Genomic DNA, 25,670 nt, shown 5'->3' on the forward strand with positions numbered 1-25,670 from the left:
TCCTGGTCATGCAATTGGCCTACATGTTTTGAATTACTGAGAGACAGAGCACTTTTCATATTCTCTTACAGGTCTCTGCATGGTCTTGTCATTAGGCATGGTCTTGTCATTATCATCAAATCCAATGGGACTTTTATTTGAGTATAAAAATATTGGGGTGTGGTCTATTATTTTGGCTATAGAGGAGCAGACAATGTACAGCTCCAAGTTTCTTTGACAAACTGACCGGACTACAAAACCTACTAGTGGTTCTTTCCAATCCAAATAACTTTATTATTAATTTGTGACCAAAACAGATGTTGCTGTCTATTCTAATTAACTAGGATGCCCAAGAGTGTGTGTCATTTCCCCTGTATACACAAGGTGCCAAAGGAAAATCAAGGATAGTTTAAATCCAGATATACAACTTAATCTGCATATGCACCCAAGACTACACAATAGGCCTGTTTTATAAATCTAACATAAGGTACTGATATGAACTTCTAAGAAGAGCAAGCATCTTTATCAGAATGACTTTGACTACTGGTGTTATCTTCAGTGTGGATCACATTGTCCTTGGTTAATATCCTGAAAAGAAATAATTGAAGATAATTTTATAAATGGAAATTTACATGAAATTTTGTAAAAATCTCAAATTTTGATGAAAGGTCAAGATTTTCGAGAAAAAATAATCCATTCTTCCCCCCGCCCACATACACACAGTCTCCTTTTTCAACTAGCTCTTGAAGTAACTGAGTCACGATGGAGCTGGAAAAACACGTGGCTGCTACTGATGCTCTTGTTCAAGCAATGGAACAACAAGTCAAGAGAGACTTAAGATAATAGAATCATAGAAACGTAAGACTGAAAGAGACCTCAGCTGGTCACCTATTCCAGCCCCATCTCCTGCCATGCTGAGACAGGTTTATGTATACCTTGACAATCCCTGACAGATTTTTGTCTAACCTGTTCTTAAATGTTCTTTAGTGACAAAGATTCCCCAACTAGAAAGAGAAAGGAAAATCCTGAAGGTTATATAGCCAGGGATACGTTTAGCACAAGGCCTCTAACTACTTGAACTGTGGGATCAGATGTAGATTGTAGTTAGATTATTATTTAATATTTGTATTGCTGTAGCATCTAGAGTTCACAACTGAGATCAGGGCCCCATTGTGTCAGCACTATATAAATGCATAATAAGAGAGTGTCTCTGTCCCGAAGAACTTACAAGGGTGGGAGGGGAAACAGACACACAGAGGCTTGTCAAAGACAGATGAGGAGCAGAACTGGGAAGAGAACCCAGGTTTCCTGCATCATAATCCAGCACTTAAGTCAGTGGACCATGATATCATCTATGGCTATAAATATTTGCACACATAGTTACAGTGCAAATTGAGCACACAAACCAAAGATGATGGTTTTTAAAAATCAAGTCCTAAAGGTAGCAGTAGGAACTCATTATTAGGAAGTAATCTAAAAAGGCGGCTGCAAACTGGCTGCAGAATTTCAGGAGATCCCATGGAAGCCATAAGTCTCCCATATTTTAAAAGTGATGGCACTGAACTCTGGATACTGTGGTTAATAATCAGTGTTTTTTAAGCTGCTGACTAGTCCCATTTCAAAGAGGAGTAGATCAACGTCCATTAACTGTTAATATGCATCAGCAGGGTCCATATGGACAATTCGTGCACGGCAGATTTACACCCTAGCTTGGCGTGAACTAATTATGATTTTGCAAACTAATTTTTGTGATATTACAGTGTGCATTTTGATAGGCATATCTGACTCAGAAAACACATAAATGTGTTGGTGGATGTATTAAACATATTGGTTTTGTTTGGCTTTAATGTATTTTGGCATCATTAATGTAATGCAGAGGTGGCCAAACCGTGGCTTGCAAGCCGCATGCAGCTCTTTTACAGTTTAAGTGTGGCTCACGGAGCTCCCCGCATATCCCACTGCATTCTCCACCTACACCGACTGGGGTTGGGGAAACTCAGGGCTTCTGCCCTGCAGCAGTGTGGTGAGTATAAGGGCTTCTGCCCTGCAGAGAGGGGAGTCTTGGGCCTTCAGCCCTGTGGGAGGTCTTGCTGGAACTCGGGGCTTTAGCAGGAGTGGGGCTGAAGTCCTGAGACCTGGCTGGCACACCCCACAGGGCTGAAACCCCAAATTCTGGCTGACGTGCCCTGCAGGGCTGAAGCCCAGGCTGACACACTCAGTTCTCGAACTTCTGAAGATTATCGTATGTGGCTCAGAGGGTCAGTAAGTTTGGCCACCCCAATGTAATGCATTAGAAAATTATTTTTTCTACTGTAATTATAGAAGTGTACCAACGGCAGCATTCATATGGCGGGTTAGGGGATCCTGTCTCTCCCATCATTTTCAGCAATGATGGTCCTGCCTTTATCTGGTTTTTTTCTTTTATATTCTGTGAAAACTGGAAGGTATAGAAGGATTTAAATGAATTATTATTAATTATTATTATTATTATTATTAATAAAATAAAATTCTAAAATATTTTGTGAAGTGGAAGAAATCTTGAGAAATGTCTAAAATTTTCATGAAAACATAGAATTTCTCCATGTTCTCTGATTCCTAATTTCTGTCACTTACAATCACATTGTGAATTTTCAAATGTTAGGAATAATTTTAAATAAGATGTTTTCCCCCCCTGAGGGTTTTAGTAGCATACCAAAAGAAAAGAAAAGAAAAGAAAAGTCAGAAGCAGGACTATTTTATGTACATTACTCAACAGATATGCTCCCTCTGTGTAATCCAGTCACATTTGTTTAATTATAAAAATAAGTTTTTAAGACTTCTTACTTCCATCAGCTTTACAGAGCTAATACCTGCACTGCGTCTTTAAGCCGGGGTGGGGGGTGGCTGTTGTCCAGCTTGTTGAGGGAGAAGGAACAGTGTTACGGGTGGGACGGGAGAGAGGTGCTCAGAAGCTGCTGCAAAAGGGAATGGGTCAGCATGGGGATGCTGATTCATGGGACTGGAAGGGCTGAGGAGTTTAAAAGGGGCAAGCCTGGCTGGGAGAACCCCTTTTGCCCGGAGCAGGGGAAGCAGCACCCACCTTCCTGCCCCTTGATGTGGCAAAGTACCAGGTTTGGTCAGGACCTGCTGTGAGCATCACACTAGCCGCTCCTTTTTAGGGGGCTGGGAAGGAATTTTTCCCTCATCACCCGTTTGGCCTAGGTGGAGTGGGGTGGGTTTCGCCTTCCCCACAGTGGGTTCAGGAAGGGCTTTGTTATGGTGAGTAGGGAAGGGACTTAGGCGACAATGTCATAACTCATGATGTAAGTGTGGAGCGGATGTCCAGTGCAGGTACTCCATAGGAAGGATATATAGCGACCGGATAAATGGCTTCGTAAAGGACTTAAAACAGCAGAACAGGAGGGTTCAGGGCTCCTATGACTAATACGGCAGGGAGTCAACCCCATTTCTTATAGCCCACCTTAACCCTTGTTCGAAGGGGGGATGATAAGGTCCCAGCAATGTATTGGCTGGGAGACCTGGACAGAAAAAGTGGGGGCTGGCGGAACCCCCCCTCCCCTTCAGATAGATATTGAATGAACATGGAGTACCTGCACTGTACACTTTTATCTACTGGATAGTCCCAGACATCTAATAATATAGCTGCAGCCTGATTAAAACGTATCAAGGGTTTCCTGTCCTTCTTTCCATATAGCTGGACAGTGCTGGCTTTTTTCTGGCTCACACATCAACAAAACAGTTAACTAAGTTCTGATTGCAGAACCTTAATTTCGGGTGGTAATGCATTAGCCAGAAAGAACACTGCTTGACTTCGAGACTGCAGGTTACATTTGGAAGGTGGCAGTTAGAAAAGATCATCCTTTTACTCATCTTGATTTGGAACATTCAGAGGCAAACCTGGAATTCTAGTGTAAATTTTGAAGTGTTTTTCTGTACTTTAAATTTGTGACTTTAATAACTGATTGAAAGATATGCTGTAAAGATATGCAGTTAATGTGACACTCATTTTTCTTCCCAACAAAAAGGATATGATGTTCAATCTTGCACACCATGTCATATCAACTCACAGTTACTGGAAGCCATTGTTTCCTTAGGAAACCATGGCAACCAGCATTTACAATATGTACCTCCTGTTGTAACAATTGACAAAGCTCAGGGCCTAACAATGGTGCATGGATGTGCAGTGACATTTTGTAAATGTGGACTACACAGGAAAATGAACACCAACAAAGATCAGCTGAACTATAGTGCAGAATATTAGAGGCTTAAATGTATCAGTGCCAGTGCCTAGAATGATACGCTGTAATACAGTTGCAGTGACTTAAATTTTATTTTGGGCCTCGTCTTGTTCCCTGCTAACATAGAAGGTAGCCTGTCTATATATCATATAATATATATTACTACTGTAGCCATAAAACATGTCAAAATGCAATCTCCATTGCCAGATAGAAACAGTCTATGAATAAATCATAGCCTAGAAGTAAGGGACTACTTACAATATGAAGTAACCTTAGTACCATACTGGACTTAGACACGCACATGTAAGTCTTTCTACTTTCCATATCAAGATCCCAACAGATCCAAAAAAAGCAAGTACAATGCACAGAAATCAAATACATCTCGTAAATGTTCTCCATAGTGCTAGGTTGATTTAATAGGGGCTACTGTATCCTAGAAATGGTGACATTACCTACAAATTAAACTGCTGTTTACGGACAATCTGAGTTTGTTGCTATTACATACTACACAGCATATAATGAACTGTAGTGAGTCTCCAATTAATTAGAGTTTCTTTCACCATAAATTGTCATCAGGATTTAGATTCAAGGATTTTAAGGCCGGTAAGGACCAATGCGATCATCTTTGACCGTAGTGATCATTGTTTCTCAGTGCATAAAGCAAAAGGCTTTAGACTTAATTTAATTATGAGTTACGCAACAACACACAGAGGAAACTCACTGAAATAGCATCTAATTGAATTCAATATTTCATTTTCCTTCACTTCATTCCTGCATCATTAACATTTGATCATACTGTATTTTGTGGCATTTAGCTTCATTTAAAACAGTAACCTTCAAAATGAAGATGATTATTTAAAAAAAGAAACATTTAAGTTAAAAGATGGGAGTTCACCTTGGCAAAAGAAAAAGGCTTTATATTAAAAAAAACAAAAAACCCACGTAGCAAAGTGGCACGCGATACACCAGATTCCCATTGTGAAGCTCAAATTCTTCACAACACTGGGAGACATCACAGAACAAAAAAATACTATTAGAGCTGTTTCAAAAGGAACATTTTTGGCTAGGATAGAGACTTTTGACATTATTTATTAGGTTTAAAAATGCTTCACAAAAGCCTAACAATGGTCCTGTGGAAACCACTACATCTGAGGCACTTTCTGTTGTTATGTGCAGGCATTGATTTGAAGATGGCCGGCATTCGTGGAACAATTCCCTCACAGCAGTCAATGCAAGTGAGCATTCATACACATACAAGCAAAAGCCTGTGAACAAACCATATGGAAACAGGGGAAAAAAATAAACATTTATTAACCTCTTTGTGGGGAGATCGGTGGAAGAACAGGCCAGTGGTGCAGGAGACGGTCATGCCAAATTTCTACGAAAGAAGGTGCTTGCCCTGAGCATTTTTTCACAGAATATGATGAAGCCTGGAGAATGTTTGCAGTGCCATGGTAACTGGAGCTGTTCAGACTGGGGCTCAGAAAGCCACTGCAGTAACCACTTGCCACCAACAGAGAGCCTGGATGTAGAATGGGTTGGTTGGAGGTTTGGCTACTGCTACTGGCTGCTTCAAGTTCTGTGTCTGAGGAAGCCATTGCAGACATGGAAAAAGAGAAAGAGTGAATCTGAGAAAGAGGTGTGCTGGTTGCACTGGAAAGTTTTCTAGAAAAATCTGTAAAATAGATATTTTGTTAAGTACCTGTGCAAATATATACAGAAACACACTGCTATTTTCTCGGTGCACATGTAGTTTATATAACTCTCACTATATATACATAAAATATACATAGAATAAATTGTATCAGCAAGGGACACATCACTCATGAGTCAGGCTACGTTTTAGTCATGGGTATTTTCAGTAAAAGTCATGGACAGGTCACGGGCAGTAAACAAAAATTCACCGCCCGTGACCTGTCCATGACTTGCACTATATACCCCTGACTAAATCTTGGGGGGGGGGCAGCCCAGGGTGTGCCACGGGTGCTCATGGGGGAAGCCAGGAGCACCACAAATGCTCTGGGGGGAGCAGCCCAGAACCCCTGCTGGTGCTGAGGGGTGAGGGGTTGGCAGGCAACTTACCCTAACCAGGCTCGGTGTGGCTTCCTGGAAGCGGTGATATGTGTCCCTCCCTCAGCTCTTGGGTGGTCTTCACGCTGCCTCCGCCCCAAGCACCAGCTCCACAGCTCCCATTGGCCGGGAACCGTGGCCAATGGGGGCTGCGGGAGTGGTGCCTGCAGGCAGAGGCAGCGCGTGGCCTCTACCTAGGAACTGAGGGAAAGAAATGTCACCACTTTTTGGGAGCCCCCTGAGGTAAGCACCACAAAAGCCCTCACCCCCTCCCGGGCCTCAGCCCTGAAACCCCTCCCACACCCAAACTCCTGCTGCTGCTGGCGGGGAGGGGCAGCGGAACAAGTCTGCCCCAGCAGCAGCTGGTGTGGCTGGCCCAGAGGCTGCCCGAGCTGCTCAGGCAGCCTCCGGGTCTGCCACTCTGGCTGCTGCAAAAGTCCCGGAAGACCCGGAAAGTCACAGAATCCGTGACTTCTGTGACCTCCGTGACAAACTCGCAGCCTTACTCATGAGTGACAAAGACACAAATAATCTCTGCAAGTCATCCAAAGTGAGTGCTGATAATGTCTTTGTACCATGTGAGCCCTAAAATGGTTTATCCATCCTCAGCAAGGTTTGAAACACCATCCCCTTACATTGCACATGTTCATCAGTGACTCAGTGGGGTTACTTTAGTGAATAAGCATTCTTCACTGGGAGTCAGGGTTGTAGAATCAAGCCCTTTATTTTTGCAGTTTGATTTCTCTTCCTTGTCATTAGTCCTAACATGCAGAGAACATGAGTATCCTTAAGAATTGAATTTGATTCCTTATCAGGTTTCAAAGACAGGAGCGTTTAGCACTCCAAAGGCTCTTGGAAGGGGGAGAGGGGGGAGTGGAAAATCAAAGAAGTTGAATATTGAATTATTTAATTTGCAACAGAAAATATGGTGACTCTTCAACTGGTTTTGGAAGCATGTTACACAGGATAGTTGATTCAAACATTTCTTAATATATCATCTATCCACCTACAGTACTAGTCCCTATCTTGCTGAAGATTAGGCTAAAAGTAAAATGGAGTAAATGAATACTGGTAGAAAAATATGAGAGAGACAGGAATTTATATATATAGTACATACCTGACCAGTCAGTTTCTCTGTCAAAGCTGAACAGTGTCTGGTTGCTCTTTATACTTGAAGTCGGCCTACCAAAATCTGAGGGAGTGTGTTCTGTTTCAGAAAGTAATGGAGAAACACTGTCCCAAAGCTTGTCTAACTCATCTAACTCTATATCTTTGTCCATTTCTGTGTTAGTCCATAAGAGCTCAGGTTCTTTGGGTTCTTTTTTCTTTTCTTCTGTTCCAATAGTCTGTGTTAAAGGGGTCTCCTGGTTTCTAACTGATGGAGTAGGTGGGTGGTTAATTGCTTCAGCCAGATCTTCCTCACTGGAAGCCAAACTTGGTGGAGGTAATTTTGGAACTTTATATTCATGGTGAATGGGTATATTTGTTTGCACAACCTGTTTCTGTCCTCTTCTAAAACAGACTGAAATGGAGAAAAAATAAGTTAAAATACACACTTTAGTATTACATTTACCAAGCTGCAGCAGAATTAAGCCAGATGGATAATTAACTGTTTCATGAGAGTGTTACCAGCTCTCATGCTATTTGGTGATTTTCTTAAAGACACAGCTACTGGGATCAGGCTGCTGCCCGAGAATCTCAGATTTCATTTTAAATAAAAAGTATGTTTCTAGCTTGCAGTTGTGGAGAAAAGCCTCAAAACATGAATCTTGAACTCTCTAACACCAGAAGGCAAATAAAAAGAACACAAAATGTATTATTTTGAAAACTTTCATTATTTTTAAGCCAAGCTCATAATTTTGGGAGGGCCTGGCCTGACTCATGATTTCTTAATTCCTGGAGTTGGCCATGCTTTGGTTCTGAGGATCAAATTTTCAAAAACAGCCTCTAAATTTGTGATGCCAATTTTCAGCATGCAATCAAGTTGCATACATCAAATTCTGTGCGGTGTGCACCAAGAGCACCTGCATACATAAATCAAGCAGTTGGATTTCTAGCTGTCTTGAGTTTTTGCATGGTTGCAGGTTGTTTTTTTTTTTTATTTTTCACATGAATTTGGTTGTTATTGACTTGACCCAAAGCCCAAAGAATTTAACTAGAGTCTTTCCATCAACTTTAACAGGCACTGGATCATGCCCTAAGTGAGACAGAGAATTGACAGCTCAGGAAACTGCAGTCTTTTTATCCAGAGTGTAAGTACAACCCACCCAATGGAAATGTAAGTTTTTGCACACTGCCTCAACACTGAGTTGGAGGAAGACCCCCCTCCCACCCACAGTCAAAATCTTTAATAGATTAAATACCTAGCTAATTTTAATATGGCAGTATCATAATTACAATACTTAGGAGAAAACACTAAGTCATAAATATTAATGCTTATATTTAGAACTGCAAAAATTAAATATATTCTTGATGCATTCAAAAGTTATATATTTTATAACCCCGATACATCAATGTATTTACACATGTACTTAAGTACCTTATTGAATCAGGGCCTAAAGCATTTAAACATGCACTTAAAGTTAAACATGTGCTGAAGCATGTCCATTCCTATTCAGGACAACACTTAGACCAGGGGTGCACAAAATACGGCCCGCGGGCTGGATACGGCCCATCTAACATTTCTGTCCAGCCCGCCATGACTCTGGTGGTGCAGCGGGGCACTCAGGCAGGCTGCATGCATGCCATGGCCCCATGCTGCTCCCGGAAGTGGATGGCTGCTGCTGGCATGTCTCTGCATGCCCCTTGGGGTAGCGGGGCAGCAGACCTCCATGCGCTGCCCTCGCCCCCAGCACTGTCCTCACAGCTCCAATTGGCTAGAGCTGTGGGGGTGGTACTTATGGGCGGGGACAGAAATGTGGGCGCCTAGAGGCTGTTCAAATTCAGCAGTGCGCAGTGCGGGGCCATAAGGATCAGGGATGCCTTGAGGCAGCAATCTGAAGCTGAAAGCCACTAATATTTGTTGCTATGCTCGGGAGTGCAGTGCTTGTAATGCTAGGAGGTGGTTTTGATTGGTGCAGATGATGCACTATGAAGGTTTAAGAAAATTGCCTGTAGCTTTGCAGGGCTCTGTTTGCTTTCAGTTAATGGAATAAAGATCGCTTTCAAACCACCACAACACTTTTATTAAAAAACAACAACCGGAGAAGAGAGGCAAACAAAAAAACACATCAGCACTGAGGGGGATGGAGGAAGGGAGGGTCCAAGTAGGAGGTGGGGTCTCAGGACGGTTAAAGATTTGTGTATGTCCAGGTATTATATCCAACCTTCTCCTTTGGAGTAGAGTGCAGGGGGTGCTATACTTCAGCAGGGATAAACTGCAGAGGGATGGGTGTTCAGTGCAGTGGGTACTGGAAGTCCGCAGGGCTGAACTGTGATGGGGCAGAGCGGAATGCAGTGGGTACAGACTGGAGCTAGGAGACTGATAAGACTGTGTTGGCGGTATCTTGGGGGCACATGGGAGCGTTTTGTGACAGCAGCTGTAGGGGAGGGGGGGTTCAGAGCTGCTCAGTTTGCAGTGCTAGTAGCACCTGGAATGTGTCCACTTGGCGGTCCATAACTTTTAAGAACTGCTCCGTGGCTTTGTTCTGGCGCGCTGCATTCTCCTTTCAGTCCCTCTTCTCGCTGTCATGCCACTCCTTCAATTTCTGTTTTTCGTCCGCAGAGTGCATCATGACAGCACACAGGAAGTCCTCTTTAGTACTTCATGGCCACTTTCTAATTCTGCACAGCTGTGCAGCCAATGATAATGAAGAGGGAGGTGGGGCTCCCAAGGTCATAGCTGTGAAGCCTTATAATCATTACTGTACCCACATTTTCCACAGGCTGTGCTCATTATGGAAGATATCTTGCTGCTGAGCATGAGCAGCGAATTAAGGGAGGGTCTTCTCCAAGACTGCAGCTTTCTCCCTGGCCCTTATGCAGCTCACCTGTGTGCAACAATGGTCCCTGCCAAGTGATGGCAGAGTGGCATGGGAAAGTTACCCTTAATGGGGCAAGAAACAAAGCAACTCTGCAAAAGAACCTGCAGCAGCAGATTGCCCAGTATCTCCATGAGAGTTTTGTGGAGATCTCTGAGGCAGATTCCCATGAAATGGCAGTCAACACCCTGTTCCGCCACTCAGACAACCAGGCATGTGGCAGTACATGCATCATACAGACAAGCCTGCTTTCTGCAACCCTCCTGCCCCCAACAACTTGCTTAAGCGATTCCCAAAATCAAAGCCACTTACCAGGGGTCTCCTGTCCTGTTGGAGCTTCACCAAGCTCTGACAGCTGTGACTGGCTAGCCTCCTCTGGAGTAGAAAAGAGCTCCCGGCTGTGTGCATCTCTGACCTCTGAGTCATCCACTGCCTCTGGGTCCACCTCCCGCTTCACATCCTCATCCAATATTTCCTTCTCCTGGCTCAGTCCACTCTCAGCTGGCACGTGAGCCACTGAAGTATCCACAGGGGCCTCCGCAGTGGAGGTGGGGTTGCCGCTGAGTATCGCGTCCAGCTCTTTGTAGAACCAGCAGCTCGTGGGCACAGTACCGGAGCAGTGGTTTGCTTCCCACACCTTGTGCTAGGCATTCCACAGCTCATTCGCTTTGACCCTGCACTGCAGAGTCATGGCTCCTTTCTGTCATACATCGTGAAATCTGCCTGTAGGTATCATCATTCCTACGGCTGGAGTGCAGCTGGGACTGGACAGCCTCCTCTCCCCAAAAGCTGATGAGGTCCAGCAGCTCGGCATTGCTCCAAGTGGGGGAGCAGGCCTGGTCACCTGGAAAGATGCGCTGAGACCACTGTACGCGTCAGCAAGCAAACAGGAAGGGGACTTTCAAAATTCCCAAGGAATTTAAGGGGTGGGGCTCACGGTTGGTCACCTGAGGACAGGGCAGCAGAGTTCAAACTGATGACCAGCATTGGGGGACACCTCCTGGAGGCCAATTGCAGCACTGTAATCGCCAATGTGTCTACACTGGCACAGCGTCATTGTAGCCCCCAGCGCAGAAAACCATATGCCTATTGTCATGGTGGTTTTTTTACAGCACTGCAACTGTGCAGTTTCTGCACACTAAGTGGCTTGGCAGTGTGTGCACCTTGGGAGTTACAGCACAGAAAGCTGTTTTACTGCACAGAAACTTGTCAGTGTAGACAGGACCTATGTCACTAATAGAAAAACACCTTCTAAAAGCAATAGATATTTGTCTAATTAAGTTATTAATTGCTATCAGCAGCCCAGAAGTCTTCAGCCTTTTGGCACCCTACACTTTTTTTAATTGTTAGAGCATTTGTTAAGACAATAGTTATCTGTATGTTGATGTGCCAGACTTTCGAAACTAGTGGCAACCTGGATATTAAGAGTCTAATCTTGCAAAGAACTGAATGCCCTCAACTCCAATTCAATTCAACAGGAGTTGAAGGAATGTGGGAATTTACTGGAATTTTTCAGCACTTTCCAGGATGCGGCTGTATTTATCTGACAGATTTTAGATTGAAACTGTACAGCTTGCTTGCAGCATTACTCATTAATACTAAAGCAGGTTTAAAATACTTATCTGGAGGAGCTGTCAAAAATGTTCCTTCTGCAAATTAAAAATAACAAGAACAAAGCTCTAAAAATGGTGTGTCATAGCCCAAGAGAAATATAAACATAAAAATGGAAACAAACACAAACACTTGGAAGCATATTAATTGTTAGCAATATGTCATGGATCTGTTTGTAATGTATTTTTGGAATTAGAATCACAATTGGTGTAAAATGTATGTTCAAACTAAGCTTTTGGATGCAAGCACCTGTGAAGTGGTCAGCAAAATAAATGTGACAGCCCTATTCTTACACTAAAATGATTCACTGTGTATAGAGCGAACATAATCATCTACGCTTGATTAATTAGGTTTGTAAGTATTGTTCAAAAACTAAATATTTCTAAAGATTTCAGTAGTTCAAAGATTGCCCTGTGGCCGTCTGACTAATACATCTTCCAGCACACGCAGTTTACAAGCATTTTTCTTCCCAATATGTTGTCTTTGGTTGGTGCGACATTGTTTGAGTGCAGGTCTATTTGGGTCAAAGTGGTTTTCTTCACATCACAGCAGTGGTGCTGAGTACAGCACTTTGACCATACATCTTCCATGTCATTTCAATCAAAGGCACATGATGCTTCCTGGTGACAAATCAGGAATGGTCCAGCATTCTAACAGAGGGTCATATTGGCAATCCACACTTTCTTAATGACAGGCATTGTTCAAGACAAACAAAAGCATGGTCCTGAATATTAACATGTGGCCTTGTGTAAAGGTCAGCTGTATGTTACATTTATCATATTTCAAAAACAGGGGGGAAAGCATTTTACAAATTCTGTCAAAACCCGCTAGTGTAAGAATAAATTTACAAACTGACAGCTGATGCAAACATAGCAAACTATTTGGAATGATTTGCTTTATGAAAACAACTTTGCAATCCTTTGAAGCTGCAGTAACAATTCTGAGAGTGAACTTAAGACAATGCATATGGTTCCTTGCTTCTCTCTGGTGGGGGGGTTATTTTAATTATGTTATCCAATTAAAAAAATAATGTAATAATCTGTAATAATTAGACTGAAAATGGTTCCCTTTAACAGGAAGGACTTCCATAAAAATCCCTGTAGATTAGTATTTGCTGAATATTAACCAAGATCATGTAGTCACAATAAGTGCTCTGTTTCATGAGGAATAAATAAATATATATATATGCTTCTCACTTGTAAAGCTGTTAGAAATTTTACATGACTGGAACACAGTACATCGTGGTAAAATCTTAGATGTGATCCTGGAATAGAGCCTTGTAAATGTCAGTGGCATTACTCAGATGAATAACTGTTTGTCAGTGAAAGAGGTTCATAGTTTAGCCCTTAGAAGGCATGGAAGGAACAAATTCTTTTCAAGCAATTTACTGAACTTTTAAGTAAAATTAACATAGTACAAAAAGATGCTATCAATAATATTGGTGTTCATTTAATTTATCAAATTAAATGGTTTGATTCATTTATTCAATATACAGATTTCTCTTTAATTTTATGGTGCCCCAAGCTAGTTAAGAGCCTGTATGGGATTATTTATTTAATATTTATAAACCCTTCTTTATCCAGGTTTTCAATTTATAATACAGTAGAAACACAAAGTCACTTTTAAAGTGAAATTTTGCATGCAACATGTCGTTTTAAATTCAAATTATTTTTTAAAAATTGGCTTTAGTTGGTGTGGTTACTTTTTCTGGCAGTCAAGAGATGGAGAAGAAAGGGACTGTGATGCTTCCAGATCATTTTTACATGCTTAGATTAAAACCACCAGTTTTTGTAAATAATTTTGTTTCACAGGTGAAGGGCTAACGTCTGGCTTTGCCCCAAGCTCTGGGTATGGTGCAGTATGTTGTGCTACCCTAGAAGCAGTGGGGAAAATATTGTAACTGAAACTGCCATAGATTCACAGATTTTAAGGCCAGAGAGGCTCCTGATCAGCTACTTTGACATTCTGCTTAATACAGGCTGCAAAATTTCACTAAGTGGTCCCTGCATCAAGTCCATACCTTCTAGTGAAACTAGAGTGCACCTTTTAGAAAGATATTCAGTCTTGATTTAAAGACTTTGGGTGATGAAGAATCTACCACATCCCTAGTTAAGGTGCTTCCATGGCCAATGATCCTCACTGTTGAAAATGTCCTCCTTATTTCCAATCTGAATTCGTCTAGCTTCAGCTTCCAGCCTTTGGAACTTGTTATTCCCAATCACAACCCTTCCTCCCAGTTTCTCCCTGCGCTGATGGAGACATACCAAACCCATACCTGTCAAAGGGAGTCCAGCCTCTGCTCAATTCCTGTCCTTCCCAACCATGTTGTGTGGGAGCTGGGAGCTCTATACACACTGCTGCTTCATGGTGCTGCTACCTACAATATAGGCAGTCAGTGCAGGACTTACTTCTATTATATACATCTGGGGCACAGAAGACGTCGAAAATCCACAGCCAAAGACAAAATATTCAGAATTTGAGGGGGTTGCTTTTAGCACATTTTGTTACAAACACAAATATAAGCTCATTTCAGCCTCACACGGACATATTTCATGAATTTATGGCTAGATAATAGGCGCATTCTGAGCCCATTTTTGTGAAGCAAACCTACAGCCAAACCAGGGCCGCTCAAGCAGCTGCACTGACTCATGTGGGGCCTATTTCCAATCGTCCCTTAAGTCAGGTCTCCAGGCAGAGTTCCTCTAGGCCACATCCATTGGCTTCCTAGATGCCTTTGAGGAGCAGTGGCACTGACCGGGGTTCTCTGCTCAGTGTCCCACTCTGGATCCCTGCTTTTGACCCTCTGACCCTCACTCCTGCCCCTGTTTTTTCATTTGTTGTCCCCCATGATCATTTGATGCCTGGGTCCAGTGGCTCCTCCCATTAGGCGGGGGGGAGTGGGTGGCCTTTAGAGCCTCAGTAGGTGCACTGACTCATCTGTGAAGCAGAACCTGCTGTGACTCATCCCTCAGGCCTGCGGCTGCAGACTATTCTTGGGCAGGGCCAGGGTCAGATGACCCACCCAGGCACAAGTATTCCATTCTCACTGACATACCCACAAGTTCGTCTCTGCAACAGCTTCACACAGCTAGGAACCCTCTTGGTGCCTCACGATGTTACAGACTCCCCAGGCTTCCAGTCTGCCCCCCAATTCTGTCCCTGTTCTTGCCCCAGCCTTGTTCCAACACACTTCAGCCTTGTCCGTACCCTATTCCAACCCCTCTCCAGCCCTGTTCCTGACCCACTCTAGCACTGCACCCACCTCCTGACACCCAGACCCTTGGACTGACTTCAACCCAGCTTCGACCTTTGGCCTGCATCCAGACTCCAACTACAATCATTATTTGGCTTGTCTACAGACTCTGAGCCTGGTTCTGACCCATGGCCTGTCCCTGGACCACAGTTTCAGAGCTGCCATTGGCTCGGTCCCAACTCTACTTCTGGCTTCGATCCTTGGTACCTCTTCTCCACCACCACTCCAACCACCAGGTCTGACCACCTAGACCCAGAGCCCGACAATTTTTCAAGTGAAACTGGAATTCACAGTAAGTGAATGGTGGCTTTGAAATTGGAATTTTGGCAGGCTTTCATTCTGAAGTTAGCTATTGCATCAAATTTCACAGGAAAGCAAAGGCTGAAGAGTGCAAAGTTGCCCAAAACAGAGTGACAAATAATTCCCTTTGAAATATTGCAGAAAATCTTACACCAGCTCTGTGGTTTTATTTCAAAAAGAGACACTATGGCCATGTCTACACTACGAAATTAGGTTTTGTAGAAAGCATTTTTATACAGTAGATTGTGTTTCAGAGTAACAGCCGTGTTAGTCTGTCTTTGCAAAAAGAAAAGGAGTACTTGTGGCACCTTAGAGACTAACCAATTTATTTGAGCATGAGCTTTCGTGAGCTACAGCTCACTTCATCGGATGCATACCGTGGAAACTGCAGAAGACATTATATACACACATAGACCATGAAACAATACCCCCTCCCACCCCACTGTCCTGCTGGTAATAGCTTATCTAAAGTGATCATCAAGTTGGGCCATTTCCAGCACAAATCCAGGTTTTCTCACCCTCCACCCCCCCACACACAAACTCACTCTCCTGCTGGTAATAGCCCATCCAAAGTGACCACTCTCTTCACAATGTGTATGATAATCAAGGTGGGTCATTTCCAGCACAAATCCAGGTTCTCTCACTCCCTCACCCCCCTCCAAAAAACCACACACACAAACTCACTCTCCTGCTGGTAATAGCTTATCAAAAGTGACCACTCTCCCTACAATGTGCATGATAATCAAGGTGGGCCATTTCCAGCACAAATCCAGGTTTTCTCACCCCCCCCCACCCCCATACACACACAAACTCACTCTCCTGCTGGTAATAGCTTATCTAAAGTGATCATTAAGTTGGGCCATTTCCAGCACAAATCCAGGTTTTCTCACCCTCCGCCCCCCCCACCCCCCCCCCCACACACACAAACTCACTCTCCTGCTTGTAATAGCCCATCCAAAGTGACCGCTCTCTTCACAATGTGTATGATAATCAAGGTGGGCCATTTCCTGCACAAATCCAGGTTCTCTCACCCCCTCACCCCCCTCCAAAAACCACACACACAAACTCAATCTCCTGCTGGTAATAGATTGTGTGTGTCCCCACATAAATGCTCTAAGTGCATTTAGTCGGTGGAGTGCATCCACAGTATCGAGGCAACCGTCAACTTCTGGAGCGTTGCACTGTGGGTAGCTATCCCACAGTTCCTGCAGTCTCTGCCACCCATTTGAATTCTGGGTAGAAATCCCAATGCCTGATGGGGCAAAAACATTGTCACGGGTAGTTCTGAGTACATATCATCAGGCCCCCCTTCCCTCCCTCCTTCCATGAAAGCAAGGGGAGACAATCGTTTTGCGCCTTTTTTCTTGAGTTACCTGTGCAGACGCCATACCACGGCAAGCATGGAGCCCGCTCAGCGAACTGTCACCGTATGTCTCCTGGGTGCTGGCAGACGTGGTACTGCATTGGTACACAGCAGCAGTTTATTGCCTTTTCGCAGCAGACAGTGCAGTATGACTGGTATCCATTGTTGACGTAGTCCTGGGTGCTCTTTTAACCGACCTCGATGAGGTCAGGGGTGCCTGGGCAAACATGGGAATGACTCAGCCAGGTCATTTCCCTTTTAAGTTTCGTCTCATGGCGATTGAGTCCTACTGGCAGTGCACTGTCTTTTAATCAGCAGCCAGGAGACGATGATGGCCAGCAGTCATACTGCGCCGTCTTCTGCCGAGCACCCAGGACATGACGATGGCCAGCCGTCATACTGCACAGTCTGCTGACAGCAAGATGTATAAAGATAGATGAAGTGGATCAAAACAAGAAATAGACCAGATTTTTTTTGTATTCATTTTCTCCTCCCCCCCTTTGTGAAATCAACAGTCTGCTAAACCCAGGGTTTTGAGTTCTATCCTTGAGGGGGCCATTCTGTTTCTCCTTGATGCAAAGCCACTCCCTTTGTTGATTTTAATTCCCTGTAAGCCAACCCTGTAAGCCATGTTGTCAGTTGCCCCCCCTCCATCAGAGCAACAGCAGACAATCGTTTCACGCCCTTTTCCCTGGATTGCCCAAGCAGATGCCATAGCACAACAAGCAAGGAGCCTGTTCAGCTCACCGCAGCCGTTATGACCATTGTAAACACCTCACGCATTATCATGCAGTTTATGGAGGACCAGCACCTGAGAAACCAGGCGAGGAGGCAACGGCAGTGCGGTGATCAGGACATGAACACAGATTTCTCTAAAACCGCGGTCCCCAGCAATTTGGAGATCATGGTGTTACTGGGGCAGACTCATGCCATGGAACGCCGATTTTGGGCCCAGGAAACAAGCACAGAGTGGTGGGACCGCATAGTGTTGCAGGTTTGGGATGATTTCCTGTGGCTCCAAAACTTTCACATGCATAAGGGCATTTTCATGGAACTTTGTGACTTGCTTTCCCCTGCCCTGAAGCGCAAGAATACCAAGATGAGAGCAGCCCTCACAGTTCACAAACGAGTGGCGATAGCCCTGTGGAAGCTTGCAACACCAGACAGCTACCGGTCAGTCGGTAATCAATTTGGAGTGGGGAAATCTACTGTGGGGGTTGCTGTGATGCAAGTAGCCAATGCAATCATTGAGCTGCTGCTATCAAAGGTAGTGACTCTGGGAAATGTGCAGGTCATACTAGTGGCTTTGCTGCAATGGGATTCCCTAACTGTGGTGGGGCTATAGACGGAACACATATCCCTATCTTGGCACCAGACCACCAGGGCAGCCAGTACATAAACCGCAAGGGGTACTTTTCAGTGGTGCTGCAAGCACTGGTGGATCACAAGGGACATTTCACCGACATCAATGTGGGATGGCCGGGAAAGGTTCATGACACTCGCGTCTTCAGGAACTCTAGTCTGTTTAAACGACTGTAGGAAAGGATTTACTTCCCAGACCAGAAAATAACTGTTGGGGATGTTGAAATGCCTATAGTTATCCTTGGGGACCCAGCCTACCCCTTAATGCCCTGGCTCAAGAAGCCGTACACAGGCACCCTGGACAGTAGTCAGGAGCTGTTCAACTATAGGCTGAGCAAGTGCAGAATGGTGGTAGAATGTGCATTTGGACGTTTAAAGGGTCGCTGGTGCAGTTTACTGACTCAGTCAGACCTCAGCAAAAACAATATTCCCATTGTTATTGCTGCTTGCTGTGTGCTCCACAATCTCTGTGAGAGTAAGGGGGAGACGTTTATGGCGGAGTGGGAGGTTGATGCAAATCGCCTGGCCGCTGAATACGCACAGCCAGACACCAGGACGGTTAGAAGAGCACAGCAGGAAGAGCTGAGCATCAGAGAAGCTTTGAAAACCAGTTTCATGACTGGCCAGGGTACTGTGTGACACTTCTGTTTGTTTCTCCTTGATTGCCTCTAAATTCCCTGTAAGCCACCTGCCCTCCCCCCTTCGATCACAGCTTGCTTGCAAAGGAAATAAAGTCACTATCGTTTCAAAAGCATGTATTCTTTATTAATTGATTATAAAAATAGGGAGATAACTCACAAGGTAGCCCGGGTGGAGTGTGGGAGGAGGGTAGGAGGGAAGGAAAAGGCCACTTTAAAACTTCTTGAATGACAGCCTTCTGTTGCTTGGGCTGTCCACTGGGGTGGAGTGGTTGGGTGCCCGGAGCCTCCCCTTCTGCATTCCTGGGCATCTGGGTGAGGAGGCTATGGAACTTGGAGAGGAGAGAAGGTGGTTAAACAGGGGCTGCAGCAGCAGTCTGTGATCCTGCTGCCATTCATGAACCTCCACCAGATGCCGGAGCATGTCCATTTGATCCTGCAGTAGCCCCAGCATTTCCTCATACCTCCTCTGATCTTCCTGCCGCCACCTTGCCTCACGTTCATCAGCCACTTTCCTGTACTCTGCTATTGTGTCCCTCCACACAGCTCTGTCAGTGCTGGACGACTGCATGAGCTCAGAGAACATTTCATCGCGTGTGCGTTTTTTTTGCAACCTTATCTGAGGTAGACTTTGGGACGGAGGAGGGAGGCTTGAAACATTTGCAGCTGCTGGAGGGAAAAAAAGGGAGTGAAGTATTTGAAAAGATACATTTTACAGAACAATGGCTATACTCTTTCACGGTGAACAACACTATTCACATTACATAGCACATGTGATTTTGGTACAAGGTCGCATTTTGCATCTTATATTGAGTGCCTGCAGCTTTGGTGTTAGAGATCACACAAGCAGGGCCAGGCAACAGAATTCGGCTTGCAGGCAGCCATGGTAAGCCATAGTCTTTTGGCTTCTGCAACCTTCATAACAGCAGCGCCCTCCTCTCCCATACCAAGCAAAGCACGTTGAGTTGGCCATTTAGTGCTGCAGTTTTCCTGTTAACGTGCAGCACCAGAAACCAAACTAACTCCCCCCATCCAATTCTCTGGGATGATCGCTTTACCCCTCCCCACACCACGTGGCTGGTATCAGGGAAGATTCCTGCTAGCCAAATGCGAACAGCTCAGCGCCAATGCCCTCCTCCCCCACCGCGTGGCTAACTGCAGGGAGGATTTCTTTTCAGGCACAGGCAAACAGCCAAGTAGGAACGGCCACCTCTGAACGGCCAAGTAGGACGGCCACCTCTTAATTAAATTCCCCTATTTTAACCAGGTTACCATGAACGATATCACTCTCCTGAGGATAACACAGAGAGATAAAGAACGGATGTTGCTTGAATGCCAGCAAACACCAGGACCATACGCTGCCAGGCTTTGTCATGGAATGATACCAGATTACTTGCTACTAGCATGGCGTGGTAAAGTGTCCTACCATGGAGGACAGAATACCGCTGCTCTCCCCAGAAACCTTCTGCAAAGGCTTTTAGAGCTTCCAGGAGAGCTTCATGGAGATGTCCCTGGAGGATTTCTGCTCCATCCCCAGACATGTTAACAGACTTTTCCAGTAGCTATACTGGCCACGAATGCATCCCAAGTCCTCAGGGCTACTTAACCATTAAAAAACACTTGCTTTTATAACGTGTATTATATTTAAAAAGGTACACTCACCAGAGGTCCCTTCTCTGGCTCTGTTGGGTTGGGAGGGTATTTCAGTCAGGGTGAGAAAAGATCCTGGCTGTCAGGGAGAACGGTGTGCTGTGTGCTCTCCTCAAGCTCATCCTCCTCCTCCTCATCTTCCCCATCCGCAAAATTCTCAGGCATGGCGGAGAGTACCCCATCATCGGAGTCCACGGATAGGGGTGCGGTAGTGGTGGCAGCCCCCCCTAGAATTGCAATGCAACTCAGCGTAGAAGCGGCATGTCTGGGGCTCTGTCCCAGAGCGTCCGTTTGATTCTTTGGTTTTCTGGTACACTTGTCTGAGATCCTTAAGTTTCACACAGCACTGTGTTGCATCCCTGCTATAGCCTCTGTTCCTCATGGCCTCGGAGATTTTTTGAAATGTTTTGGCATTTTGTCTTTTGGAACATAGTTCTGATAGCACAGATTCCTCTCCCCATACAGCAATCAGATCCAGTACCTCCCGTTCAGTCCATGCTGGAGCTCTTTTTCGATTCTGGGACTGCACAGTCACCTGTGCTGATGAGCTCTGCATGGTCACCTGTGCTGATGAGCTCGCCTGGCCAAACAGGAAATGAGATTCAAAAGCTCCCGAGGCTTTTCCTGTACACCTGGCCAGTGCATCCGAGTTCAGAGTGCTGTCCAGAGAGGTCACAATGGTGCACTGTGGGATAGCTCCCGGAGGCCAATACCTTCGAATTGCGTCCACACTAACCCTAATTTGAAACAGTGATGTCAATTTCAGCGCTAATCCCCTTGTTGGGGAGGAGTACAGAAATCAGTTTTAAATGCCCTTTATGTCGAAAAAAATGGCTTCGTTGTGTGGATGGGTGCAGGGTTAATTCAATGTAACACTGTTAAATCTGACATAAACTCATAGTGTAGACCAGGCCTATGAATATAGTCTCCTGGGGTTTCAGGTCTCTGTCTGTCAGGGCTCAATCACATAAGGTGTTGAACACTCTGGCTTCCGTTCAGCAAAGCATTTAAGCACATTTGTAACTTTATACACTAGGACTGAAGTCAACAGGACTCAATCCTATTGCACCCTTAATACCAATTTATCAAATCTGTTCTGGTTAAAAGTCAAAATACATTTCTCCTAATTAGAGAGGGAAGGTGGTGAGATAATATCTTGGGACTGACACAGCCGCAACAACACTGCCTACATTTCTTCAAACTGACAGCCTGGTGGAGTCAATATAGGATCTCAACATTCAGTAGTAGTATTTCTGGATCACCCTTCACCACCAATAAAAAAAATATTCTACAATCAGAATTTAGTTAAGAATTCCATTGATGATGCCTGAATTACGCAGACACACTTGGAATAATGACAATAATCTATAAGAGTATAATGAACTAATAAATCTAGACAGCAGCCAGCCAGCTTCAGTAGATGGCCTAGTCTGATCCCTAACCAGGATCCTTTCCCACTCTTGTAAATTTGGCACCATAACACTACTGAATCTGACAGTCATGTGCACTGAGCCACTCTGAGTATACATTCAGAGTACATGTTGGGGGATAGGCCATGTATCTATTCCAGCAAGCTATTTCTGTTAGCATTGGCAGCTCACCGATATTTTTCTGCTCATTTGTGAATCTCATACAAAAATAATAATCATCGATTCCTCTTTAAACAGTTTTCATAACTACGACTACAAGAGAATAAAATAAAAAACATGCAAACCCCAGCTTTAGCACAGCCAAGCTCCACATAAGAGCATACAGTACACAAGTGTCACCATTGCAAAGCAGCATAGACTAAATAAGCTCCCACATAGCAAAAGTATGTATAAATCTAGTGATGGTGGAATCTCAAAAGATTGAAAGTACAGTTCAAACATCCAAAAGCTTACCTGACCTAACTAAGCTTAGAACAGCTTCCCTAGGTACCACAGTTCTGTGTTCCCAAATAATTGTGCTCTGCTTAAAAGCTTTACAGAAAACCCACCCTCTGATGACCCTTATCATTCCAACCTGACTAGTTGTCTTTTTTAGGTGAATGACTGGTCTGGTCATCAGCTACTTCACTTTGCTGTCCTTGGAAGATGACAGGTGACTTCCACTCTCTGATGCCTTGGGTGGGTGTCAACAGGCAAAGCCACAGCTCCCTCTGAATCCAGAATAGTCTTTGGTGGAGGCTGAAGTTTGGTAAGTAGCCCTCCCATCACACTACAGCAGGCAGGCATGTTGAGATGCTTTTCTGTGGCTGCCACTGTGGGAATGGGGACCTGGGGTTGTGGTGGCTAAAGAAACTCCAGACCTTAAATTCAACTGCAAGCTCCTGGGCAGAAGACCAATGTCATCAAATGTGCTTGCAAAGTGCCTAGCACAAAGAGGCCCTGATGCTCACTGTAGCCTCTTGCTACTATCATGGTACAAATATTGAACAACAGATAATAACAACCAGGCCCATGGGAAAATAACAGATGCTATTTTTTTTCTGATTGGCAGTAGCTCAGAAAGAGCACACAAAATACAGCCCTTCCCTTTGAAAAAAAGTGTGTCATTCTTCAGAACTAAGGACAAGGGCTGGTCAAAACAAATTTGACAAAAAAATTATTAATTGAAAAATGGGGTTAATTAATTATATTCGATTAAATTGACTTTAGTGGGAGCAGAGTTAGGAAGGCCAATGCTGAGCACTTTTGAAAATCCCATTGTAACACTCTCCAGACCAAATCATAGCCCTATTTCCTACATGACATAGAGCTTGGCCAGATCTGTATAAACAATTCTAATTAGACTCCACACTCACAGGATGGTACTGGTATCTAGAGGGGAAGATTTTTCCTTTGGCACAAGTATGTACCATAACAGCACATCCCAGATTGGGATGCATGAATCCCACTGAGGTTATCATCTGGGTGTCCCTTTGACTCAATAGCATTAGAGCTGTCAGTCAGTTCAGGTCACCCTTAAAAAGGCTGTATGCACCTCTTAACTACATTTCTGGCAGACAGCCACTCCCCAAGGGAATTAGTCCCACATTACCATGGGCAAAGATTTGGCTTTAACTCAGGTTATTATTAATACAAATCAATTTGGCATAATGTAACATCCTATAGTCACTTCTGTGTTGGGATGGGGTAATTATTGCTCAGACAAAAGGACAGGCTCCTGTGTTGGCTACAAAGTAGCATTTGTGCAAAGTTTGAGGGAGCAGCCAAACAGACAAATATGCATGAAAATTAAATTTAGGCATAGGGAACTTTCCTTTTCGAACCATAGAAGAACTGATTACATGTTCACAGCTGGAATTTGTGTTGGCAGTGAGACTTTATTCACTGAAGTAGTAAGTATCCGAATTTGTGCAACACTCTCCCAGCAAAGATAAAATGCCAACATAAAAGAGTTACAAACACAGGCATTTTTCAGCTATCAGAGCCAACAAGCCCCTCCCCTTTATATCCTTTTCTTTAAAAAAAATATAAATAGCTCTTTCAAGAAAAAAATAATTGAGTAGTCTGTGAAAACAAAAACACTTTCTTAACATACATATCTATATAACGTTGAGAACAAATGTTTTCTCATCACAAAACACTGAAATGTTTGACTTTAACCCAGAGAGACAGCTAATATCATGGGACCAACACTGCAAACAAGTTTTTAATCACGCTTTTTTGTTCCATCTTAGTGTGTGTGAGGGTTTCTTTAGCAGGCACTAGGTACTTCAGAGACAGCTTTTGTGTCATGGGAAACAGTTGTTGCTCCGGTTAGTGTCTGTGCTAGGTGGCTACAGCAAAATACGGTCCTGACCTTGCGACTGGATCCATGTGGGCAAAGTCTCACATCTAAGGCAATGGGACTCAGTACAGGGGCAGCATTCCACTTGCAAGCATATGATTGCAGAAATGAGACCCAAAATCTCTTGGAAGAGAGCCAAGACACATGACAAAAGATGATTGGACAAGATTAATTTATGTCTTGAATGAATTACAGATGGACCTAACCTGGAGCATTTAATCTGCAAATATAGTGGACAAGGTATATTGGCATTCTAACCCACTGCGGCATGGATTTGGCTCTACTTCAAAGCAGCCACCTATCAAAACACGCATCTCCTCCATTGCATTAGTGTGGCCACTGAGAAGTGTCTGAAAGTCTGCTGTGCCATCATGTGATTTTTGGATCTTTGTGCCTCTATTGTGCCATTGACTGTCATGGCTCACTCAGTGAGGTGCAACAAAGCAATTCATTTAAGGAGCCAGAGTAATACATGTGATATTTTTGCTCATCTAACTGACATAGGGTTGCCCTGTCTAGAGAGTGTAAAAACCACCCTATTCCCAAGGTGCTAATTATTTCTATTCCAATTTGCAAGGGAGAGTTTCCTTTAGCTACTTTTGGTCTGTCTCTTTCTGTGACCGCGGGTCCATTCCTCAAAGGGTCAGCAGCATCTTGCTGTATCCATTGTGTTCTTAGCGGTCCTAGAGTTGCAAGCAGGATCACCCAGAGTAGGAGAATATTGGTTAATTCCATCAGAACACTGAGGATAAAACATTTGAAGCACAAGGAACCATGTCATGTACAACTTTCAATAAGTAAAAATACAATCCATACAAAATCCCAGTGTCACACAGCGAAACCATAAATTTTTGTTAGGCAAAGTCATTTACTCACTTAAAGTCAACCTGCTGCTAACTTTTACTCTGATTTAAGTATATGCCTATATATGGTCCTAGCCTGTGCCATATATGTGATTGTAGAGAATGTCCCCTTGCATCCCTTATTGTTGTCACAAGTAAACTACTGCTACTTTGCTGTGCCCTATTAGCTGTTTCTTGCATAGTATCACTAAAATTGAAGTGCACAGCCCGAGATGATCTTACAAGTTCATGCGGTCCAGTATTCATACAGCATATATAACACAGTACTTGTGAAAGGAAATTAAAAGATCAAAAGTGGAACAACATTAAACACACTATTATAAAGAAAGTTTATCTAGATATTAAAATAATTAATAAGAAATATTTACAGGGGATCTTTCTTATGTAAAATTTTGCAATACAAAAAAGCTGAGGCTGACAGATGTTGAATGATGTGTATGTAAGGTGGCCAGAAGATCAAATAAAAAATAGGACTTTATATAGCAACAGGAAGAGGACAAGGTTATGAGATCACAGGAATGTAGACAGCATTGTAATAAGATTAACCCTATTAGTGTCAATGAGAAATACCTACACGTCAAGCTATTTG

General features: G+C 43.9%; 1 protein-coding gene across 3 annotated transcripts in view; it reads right to left on the reverse strand.

Moving 5' to 3' along the window:
* The window catches only part of C1H12orf42 (chromosome 1 C12orf42 homolog), a 250,855-nt gene that overhangs the window by 145,434 nt on the left and 79,751 nt on the right, over positions 1-25,670 (reverse strand). For 2 of the 3 annotated variants that reach the window (XM_073323517.1, XM_073323524.1), the window contains 2 exons: positions 7,405-7,809; positions 5,533-5,802 (listed from right to left, as the gene is read on the reverse strand). The exons of the other annotated variant lie outside the window; for it this stretch is intronic. In XM_073323517.1, coding sequence (XP_073179618.1) covers positions 5,533-5,802; positions 7,405-7,809 — 675 coding nt within the window. The remainder of the gene's footprint in view (positions 1-5,532; positions 5,803-7,404; positions 7,810-25,670) is intronic. 3 annotated transcript variants of the gene reach the window in all.

The sequence above is a fragment of the Lepidochelys kempii genome, chromosome 1, assembly GCF_965140265.1.
Source record: "Lepidochelys kempii isolate rLepKem1 chromosome 1, rLepKem1.hap2, whole genome shotgun sequence".
Taxonomy (NCBI): domain Eukaryota; kingdom Metazoa; phylum Chordata; order Testudines; family Cheloniidae; genus Lepidochelys; species Lepidochelys kempii.